General features: G+C 29.3%; 1 protein-coding gene across 1 annotated transcript in view; it reads left to right on the top strand.

Annotated features, from left to right (window-relative positions):
- LOC106875466 (uncharacterized) overlaps positions 1–10771 on the top strand; it is a 103611-nt gene that overhangs the window by 32211 nt on the left and 60629 nt on the right. The window contains exon 8 of the mRNA XM_089341608.1: positions 2351–2416. Within this exon, the coding sequence (XP_089197734.1) occupies positions 2351–2416 (66 nt within the window). The remainder of the gene's footprint in view (positions 1–2350; positions 2417–10771) is intronic.

The raw sequence follows: 10771 nt of genomic DNA, 5'->3' as shown, positions 1-10771 counted from the left end.
CAGCACTTTTGGCCAGGTGTGAGTGGATTTGCTAGATGGAAACGTAAAAGAGATTGTTGCGTTTATTATTGTGTGTTTGTGTGTGCGATTTTGATCGCGTGTATGAAAGTGCAAGGAGCTGTGATGTCAGTCTCTCCTGTCAACCATTCATACTTTGTGCATGTGCAGCTATGTGATATACAATGAGGAAATGAACGAGTGATGTGCACACGTGTGTGTGGATATATATATATATATGTATACAAAGAAATATATTACTTATACACACATGTATATATGATATATTTACATACATGTAAAATACATATATGTTATGTATAGCATATATAAATATATATATATATACACATACAATATATGTATATATTATAGGAATATCATAGTTATTGATGAATTGTACTGTTGATTTCTCATTTACGATTAATAGATATGTTTCATGCTCACAAATGTTTCTATGATTTGAATAAGAGTTCATTCAAAAAGCTACATTTATCAAAGCTATTTTTTGCAAATATCTTTTTCAATGTTGTGTAAGCATTTTTCAACTGATGACTTATTTTCATTTTTTTTTTCCCTTCCCTTCCTTCCGTGTAATTTTTTCCTATTCAAAGACAGTTACCAGAAAGTTGTATTGATGTAGAAACTGTTCTCATTTGTAATTCGTTATTTTATATATACATACACACACACATATACATACATATGTATGTACATATATATATATATATATATATATATATATATATATATATATATTTCTATATGTATACATCTATATGTATATTTGTATATGTGAATTTATATATGTACATATATATATATATATTTATATATGTATATATATTTATATATGTATATATATATTTATATATGTATACATTTATGTATGTGTGTGTGTGTGTGTGTGTGTGTATATATATATATATTTTTATATGTATATGTGTGTATGTATATATATACGTATATATATATATGTGTATATGTATTTATGTATATTTATGTATGTATATATATTATATATGTATATATATTCATATATGTATGTATATATATTTGTATTTGTATATATATTTATATATGTATATATAGTTATATATGTATATATATATATATATTTATGTATGTATGTGTGTGTATGTGTATATATTTATATGTGTATGTATATGTGTTTATGTGTATATATATATTTATGTATATATATTTATGTTTGTTTATATATGTTTATGTGTATGGGTGTGTGTATATTTATATATATTTATATATGTATATGTGTGTATATATATTTATACATTTATATATGTGTATATATGTATGTATATATATGTGTGTGTATATGTGTATATGTGTATATACATATTTATATATTTATATATATTTTTATATACATCCATATATGTGTTTATATATATGTATATATGTGTATATATATATATGTATATATGCGTATATATATATATTTAAAAGTATTAATGAAAATAATTTGGGTGGATGGGTGTTAAGAACAAACAAACATTCGATCTTAAATCTTCTTTCCTGAACAATTGGATTATTATTGTGTTGGTAAGAAGCCCTCCATACATCACATTACAAGAAGGTATCAGTTGTGTATAGTTTTTTTTGTTTTTTTTTGCATTATATATTTTTTGTGTTCGATATCCAATATGTAAGATTCTTATTACTCACAACCCAGGAGTCACTGAAATTAGCTAACTATTGCAAAACGTTTATCCTTTTAAAATTTGTAATTCGTAAACGCTCTATTGCTCTAAGTAAAAAAAAAAACAAAAAACAAATTATTAATTCTTATTAATTCGATTGATTATTATTATTCTATGATTATTTCTGAAACTATCTTCTCTTTTGGATCTGATGGATTTAGAATTATTTATTCATTTACAATTTTTTTTTTTTTTTAGTTTTGCTTCAGTACATCTGTTTTAAAATTTCACAAATTTTTTTGTAAATTAAATCATTTTTTTTTTACCCCATCTGTTTTCACTTGTGGAATGATGTGACATAGTATTTGGTGACTTCTTCCTCAATTGACTTATATTTTCATCGCAAAATTCAAAATTTCTTTGGCTGAAATGGATTCTTTGAAATCTGAAACATTTGTGAAACAGTGTGATTATAGGAATCCTTTTGGAATCCAAAATATTTTATTTACTATATAATTACTATTATTAATATTTTTTATTATTAATATTATTAATATTATGATTAAATTATTATTATTATTATTATTATTATTATTATTTTGATAGTTCTAATTATATATGTATTATTGGCTTTTAACTTATTTTCCCTAAATTCAGTGTTTCCAATCTCTCTTTTTCTTCTCAAATGCAAGATACGGCCATGTTTTGTAAGACTGGCTATGATCTCTGAAGGATACAGTGCCATTGCAGCATGCCAGGTGGTGAATTCTGAGGACCTCATTCATTGCACCAATTGATTTCTCACTTTCAGCATTCTTCATTTGAGTTTTTGGTTTTGTGATTTTGGTTCCCTCTTTTCTGTGTTGCATGTGTAAAAATGATACTTTCATTAGTATTCATCAGAACTGCTTTCCTCATGGACAGTCATAGTAGTACTACATGAACTGGGAGTAAACTAGCTGTAGTTTCTCATCATTGTCTTTGTGGTTCCACTGGACAACTAAGAAACTACATTTTACATTAGAAGCTCTTGTGATGATGATTTCCATTAAATGAACTAGAATTAAAGTAAAAACCATTTTCATCATATTTCTATTCCATTTGCTGATCTTTTTAATCCTTTGTTTTCTTAAAGTTTAAAATGACAAAATAGTGAAGAATTGCTTCCCTTGCTATAATATCCCCCAGACCAATTTGGAAACCTAAAGTATTTATTACACATTATCTTAGTTGGTTTGCTCATCAAATGGTATCTAGATGTCACGTAAATGTCTATGGTTAGTTGTGATAAAACTGAATTATTTAACATAAGATAACATTCATAAAATAACAGTGAAATAGATTAGCAAAGTCAGTTGATTTTTTTTTTTCGGATTTAAAAGAAAAAGAAAAAAATTAAACAATGTAGAAATGGGAGAAACTTGAGGTTGCTATGATGTTATAAGTTCCATGAGAAATGGTTATTTTCCTTTTTGTTTTCCTCTTAGATCAGTTCTTGATTTCTTCAAAATAGCTTCAATTTTGGTATTTCTGTATCTTTTCTTTTTGTGCAATCCCAAAATAGCTTATTAAGGTGTGAGAAACAAATTTAATGCGAAAGAAATTTTTTTCCATCTTTAATTATCTGTCCTCTTTTATAAAATATTTCTCTTTTATAAAATATTCCATCAGATTCCACTGGGAGGTTTTCTTAGCATTGAAGATATTCTATATATATATATATGATTCTTTAAAGTCAACAGTCAGTTAATAGAACTCTGTAATAATAATCAGTCATTTTTTTTTTTTTAGTTATTACATATACCTGATACCTTTTTGTCAAAGTTAACCATTTCCAACAACATACATGCAAACACTGTAGAATCGTAAATATTTAGGTGGTACATAAAAGTAATAATCATTCCTCCCTTCTGGTATTTTCTTCAAATATTCATCTTTTAGATTTTCCTGGCCTTGGCAGATTTCAAAGTTTTCTTTTCATTTCATTCTTACAGTTCTCACTTTTTAAACTTATAACCAATAACGAGGATCGTATTTTTTCTAAATAGCCTATGCACACCTCTTAGAAATTCTAATCTGGACTCCATTGTTTTTCTTCTACACTTTAAGTTTCCTAAACATTTTCCCTCTCACATCAATCATTCATATCTTTGCTATTCATTATTATATTTGCAGTACATGTCACATACAAAACACACACATACACACATACATCAATGCATCAACTAGTATTTTCAGCTACATAACACGTCCTTCTAAAGTTGGAAATTTTTATAGGTTAATTTTTCTTCTCTTTTATCTTATTTCATCTTAGTTGATAGAGCCACCGGTTCTCATGTTTATCCATAATCCCTGTGACTGAGCCTTTTCTTAAGATGTTTTACTTTTAGTTCGGGACTATACACTATTAATGAGCAAAGTTTCCTTTAAGCATATCTGGAGAAAAGTAACTCGGTTATACTAGTGTGGGAGGTAACAAGATAGCTGGTTTCATTTGTTATATAACTTAACCGTATTAAATCTACTTCATTTTTCACAGTTTAGTATTTACTAGTAAAACAGTTTTAAAATCAAAAATGGGCAAAATCAGTCCAGTCTGGTCTGAGCATGCTAGTTGAAACCAAAGAAAGAGTATTAGTAGTTTCAGCTTGACCTCAGTCAATGTTGTGATCTTGTTTTAATTTGGGCAAACAAGATTTATAATTTGCCTTTATTAGATTCAGATAATTCTATAGAAAAAAATTTAATTTGAAATAATTAAGGCTTTTCATTTCATATGCGCATTATTCTATTTTCTTATTATTTATCATATGACAGTTTTTAGTTCAGAAATAATTTTCCTTTAGTGTGCAGGATAATATATTAATAATGATAGTAAGAAAAATTAGTCAGTTATGGAGTTTTCTGTTCTATGTTATTTATATACAGATGTAAAAAGTCTCTAAATATTTTTAAGGAGGTGAGATGGGAATATTGCTTAAATCCTAAGAAAAACTCAACAACTTTTTTATATCTGTGTATAAATAAATTCCTTTTGACTGGTTTTTCTTTCTATCACACACACACACATATATATATATATATATATATATATATATATATATATATATATATATGTATATATGTAAAAAATGGATTGCAGTCAGAATTTCAAACAATAAGCACTCAATTGTTTGATTAGCTAAATTACCAGGCTCATATATATACTCATTTGAGCTGATTCCATCACTGCTTAATTTATATAGCTGTGTGTATCTATAATTCTGATATGCATTTGTTAGTTCATTATACTACTGTTTTCAAAAGTAAGGGTTAATTATCTGACTAATGTTGGGTTGGCATTTTCAGGCATAAGAATGTAATTCATATTCATAACTAGAATATATTGTAATGTCTGGATGCTCTTTTGATAAATAGAATTTTCTGACTTGATATTTGTCATCATTAGAACATAAATAAGTCAATAAAACAAAGAAGAGAAGCATCATTGTAAGATATTGTCGATTCCTTTTGAAACTTAATGCATTTCTCATACACTTCAAACTTCTTAGAAGTTTGAAACTTATTTACATAAAAGATATACACTCACATATTGCTGGGTTAATAAAGATTATAAAAGATAGCAAATGGTATGCATTTTTTTCAAAATTTTCCAAAACAAAATAATATTAATAATGCTATTGATAATTATGATTTTGATGATAATGATAATAATAATAATAATAATGGTTACAATCAATTCTGAGTTCTCCCACTATTCATTGTAGGAAAACTGGGGTTGGGGAAAGAAAACCCTACCAAGTTTTATACTGCTGTCTTAATTGCACGCCTTTTATAAAGAAGGACTGATTAGCTAGGAGAATTTATTTATTTATATATTTATTTATTAAGCTCATTATTAAATAATGGCAGAAATATTCCGTCACTTCACATCCCTCCCACCTCACAGAGATCCCAAGTACATATCCAATCACAACACATCATTCTTATTGCAAATTAATAATTGTGGATCGGTAAACAAAATTTTTTTTTTTCACAAATTTATCAGTCCCTTCCCCCCAAACTACAAAAAAAAAAAGGAAAGAAAAGAAAAAGCTGCCGCACATGACAAAATAAATAAATAAATAAATAGATAATTTTACACAACAAATATTAGGCTTTTTTCTTCCTTTCTCTTCCTCTCTCTCTCTCTCTCTCTCTCTCTTTCTTTCCCTTTTTCTTTCTGTCCCTCTTTCTCTATGTATGTTGTTGCTATTATCCCTTTGTTTTGTTTGTCCATTTTAAACCAATGTTTTTGTGGCTTGATTTTAACAATGTAATGGTATGGTAGTTCTCAGTATATACATTGTATGTATATGTGTATATATATATATATATATATATATATATATATATAAAATACACATACATGCATACGCGCACACACACACTCTTCATGGTTGATTTTTTTTTTTCTTCATTTTTTGTTGTATTTTGAGGCATTTTGTTTGCTTCCAGCTTAATTAACATTAATCCTAATGGTAGAACATTTTGCTTTCTGTATGTATGTATGTTATGTAATGTGTGTTATGTATGTAATGTCTAAATGGTGGTCAGTAGTCTTGCCGTAATCAGTTGATTTGTTATTTATTTATTTTTTTTGTTTTGTTTGTATGTATTGATGGCTAGAATCGTTATGTTTAAACTTCTTTGACTATTTCTTGTTTGATTGGTTAATTTCAATGTTGTATGTTCCCTTCTTGGTTTGTGTATATCTGTGTATGTATATATATATATATATATATATATATAATAAGTGTGAACATATTCAAATTAGGGTACCTTTCTGTCATCCAGTTATTCCATTTTATGATGTCCGTTTTCTGTTCTATGTGGTTGTTTAAAAGAAACTTGCTTACTCTGACCGTAGCTTCCAACAGGATATCTTCAGTATTGATTGATACCCCTGTGATTTAGCAATCTGTTAAATGTGGGTGCCAGCTTTCTATGGAAGATATTCTTTGGCAGACATTCATGCTACCTTAATGCTCTGTTCTAATCTAGTAACTGCAGACACTGTTGGTTGTGTGTTCCTGGTTTTGAAGATTAACATTCATGAGTTATTTCATCAAAAATTCTGTATACAATGCATAATTTAGAAATCAGTTTTATATATATATAGCAATGATTTCTAAATTATGCATTGTACGTGTGGTGTGTGGACATATATAAGTATATTATCTTGTCTTTATTCACACTATTTTTAACATCTTCCAGGAGTCTTAGATTTGTCAGTGAGCTTGTTGAATGATAGCGTTCTTGTCCAGATTAACAGTTGTACTTCGTGTTATACATATATAGAATTCTGTGGAGGTAATTAGCCTAATCTCTAGGTGATAAAGTTGTGGGAGAATTATGTAGATAGCAGTATCACAGCTCAACTCTTCGGCGGCTATATTCCTTGCTGGAAGCCTCTGTAATCTGTTAGTTATGTTACACCTCATGTGAGCAGTACAGATTTTCCATGTGGGAGTGTGATTATACTTGCATGCTGGTATATTACATGGTCTGTTATTCATTATATGGTATTGGACATTTACCACACCCCAAAAAATGCTGTTTGGCTTTAGGGTCCATTTTGCAGTTGAATAGATTTCAGCCATGTCACAACACCAGTTGGATTTCAGTTGAGTCTTACAAAAGGTAGTGATGGCTGAAGCTAGGATTGAGGTTTCATAGATCTTTTCGCAGTAGTAATCTCACCGAGGATGCATGTCAGCACTTTCTATAAATGTTGAAAGTGTTTAGATTTGATGTTTTCACATTAACCAAACAATGTAGTCTTGGACTTGGATCAGTACTAAGTTCCAATTTAGAACTAATGAAAAAAAAAATCACTGTTGATGGTCCTGATGAGATCAACAACCAAAAGCAAAGTGACATTCAGTGTTGTTCCAGTCACAAAACCTCGTGACTCACAGAGGCAGTATGAACATCCTGCCTTACACAACAGACATATATAATTGTAATTACTGGATGATCCTTAACACATTGTGGTAAGTACCTACTGTTTCTAGATTGCAAAAATAACAGACCAAATATTCTTGTTTTGCTTTTTCAATACGTATTTTCTTTTACTAGTATTTCCTCCATTCATTATTATCAGTTGATTTAAAGATCTGTCAATAAATTCCCTACAATCTACTTTCTTTACTGCATCCTCTAGGAGATGGTCATATAATTTTTCAGTATTTCCATTGGGAATATCTTAACTGTGTAGATTGTTTTAATAAGATACAGTGGAGACTGTGTTGTTGGTGTGTTTGGGCATGCTGTATTGATGACTGCGTGTTGCTAGCGCCTCTGTATGGATTGTGGGGCAGGTAGTAGCAGGGATCAGGCGTGTTAGAATGGTCTACTTTCATCAACTCTATATGTATCATGTGTCTAAGTGAATTTTTAGGTTTAGTATTCCTGTATTGGAGTGTAGATTCTTTCACTGACAACACCCAGAATTGTTGTGTTTGTTTGTGTGTGAAACTAGTATGCTTATATGCATGACTGCATGTGTGTATGTGTGATCAGACATAATATATATAAATATATATATATATATCCATGCATGCCTGCATGTGTGTCTGAATATGTGTGTGTTTCAACAAATGCGTATATGCTTATGATGCTTATGTGTGTGTGTGTGTGTGTGTGGCATGTATACATATGGGTTGCATATATGTATTTGAATGAATGTGAATCTCTAGCCACTGAGCAATCACAAACACCATTCACAGCTAACAGTCCACACTATTGAGGTGTAACAATACGATTTCAGTGAGTGAAATAATATTGTTATAATGACAGCACAATGTGATGTGTATCAAAACAATAACTGTGATGTGATTCTCAGTACATTCACTTAATGCCTTCTGATTATCACATCCTGTTCCATTTGGTCCCTACATGTAGTAAAGACCTAAACAGTCTACTTAACCATACGTACAATATTAATGGTAATGATACAATCCAAATCCATTCCCACATTGAGAAAGATCATAAGCATACATACATTGCAAGGATGTGCATGTGTGTCTGTATGTGTGTGTATGTGTGTATATATATATATCATTGTCATCATCGTCGTTTAACGTTCGCTTTCCATGCTAGCATGGGTTGGACGATTTGACTGAGGACTGGTGAACCAGATGGCTACACCAGGCTCCTATATATACATACACACACACACGGTGTGTGTAAATTGCCTTAAGCTGGACCATCTCTTCCAATCCACTGGTTTTGGAAAGTTCATTAAGAAACTCTCAAACACTCAATCCTGCACCATTTTGTTGGGAAAATAGCTGATGGTCGCAAGTGATGCAACTACAGTGCAGCTAATGTTTTTCTGAATTTTCCGGATTGTAAATGTAATTTATGGATACCCTGTGTGTGTGTGTATGTATGACTTTTAATGTCACATTATTAGTTTTGTAGCTATGACAATGTAATGACTTTAATAATAATTCATAATATATGCATATTTTTTAATGAGTTTGGTCTTCTAATATTGCTTTTGAGGGCTGTTTCACATGTATTTTGTATTTTGTAATTAACATATCTAAATGTACATTAATATAGATGTGTGTGTATTTGTGAATATATATATATATATATATATAAATAAATAAATAAATTTATATATATATATATATATATATATATATATATATATAAACACACATGTATATATATAATGTGTGTGTGGGTATGTAATTTAAAATGGACTTGTTTTGAAAGTGAAAATACCTTCTGTGTTTTCAACATTTTTACAATATTCATGTTAATTTCATCATATTTCATTTTCAATAATGTATGAAACCAATATTGTATTAATTACACTATAAAATTTAACTGTTACATAAGATATTATTATGTATGTGATATATGTGAGTGTGTGTGTGTGTGTGTGTGTGTGTGTGCAATGAGCATTTTTGTGTGTATATAACATATTTGGTATATATCTGTGTGTGTGTTTGTATGATGACAATGATGATGTTTTTTGTGGATTCACGGCAGGGGGGTGGCATTATAAAGTTTGCTTCACAGTCACAAAGTCTGAGCTGAGTTCTACGTACATGTTTATCTTTTGCCATTTTTATGATTTGGATTAAGCCTTTTGATTGTAATTGAGTAGCTGGAATATGTGCTGAAGCCTGCCTGCTGTATTGGAGCGTTATACGAGAGCCTGGCTTCATCACACCGTGTCATACTGATGATTCATTCCATGGACCATGTTCAGGGCACAAGTGTCTAGAATTCACTGAGTGCTTAATTTTGTGGACTGAACAACTTGAAGAAGATTTTTTACTAAATTTGTGGAGAATCCATCATCAACATCATCATCATCATCATCTCTCTCTCTCCCTCTCTCTCTCTCTCTCTCTCTCTTTTTCATATATATATATATATATATATATATATATATATATATATATATATATATGTATGTATATACATAAATGTAAGGATAAGCAAGTTAGGCTGGTCAATATAAAAAAAAATGTATGTATGTTTACATACAAAAACGTCTGACTTACACAGAATAGAAATGATATCAAGAATTAAAGCTGTTTCTGGGGGCTTGGTGATTCAAAATAATGTTTGTAGATTGATTCCATCATCAGATGAGACGAACCTCTGTCTTCAGGGAAGAGATCTTACATTTGAGGTGTTGACAGAAAGATAAAATTCAAAGATGAAAGTTCAAAGCCGTTGGATTTGTAATTCTTTTCTTCAACCCCTTTAACTCCTGATATCCTTTCTATTCTGTGTAAATCAGACCTTTTTGTATGTAAACACATATACATTATTTGTATTTCATATATTTAATATACTTTGTACATTGACCTGCCTAACTTGCTTATCCTTACATTTACTTATATATACCCTCTCAAGTTTAAACCTCTTGAGCACTACTAAGTGTATTCTATATGGAAAATATCTGTCTCTCATCTATGAACTATATATATATATATATATATATATATATATATATATATATATATATATATATATATATATATATATATACATACACATACATATATATATACCCACACATACAAATATATAGATACATG

Source organism: Octopus bimaculoides, chromosome 25 (genome assembly GCF_046866305.1).
Source record: "Octopus bimaculoides isolate indiv1 chromosome 25, ASM4686630v1, whole genome shotgun sequence".
In the NCBI taxonomy this organism is placed as follows: domain Eukaryota; kingdom Metazoa; phylum Mollusca; class Cephalopoda; order Octopoda; family Octopodidae; genus Octopus; species Octopus bimaculoides.
The sequence above is the reverse complement of the archived record's forward strand: the minus strand, read 5'-3'. Positions and strand labels throughout refer to the sequence as shown.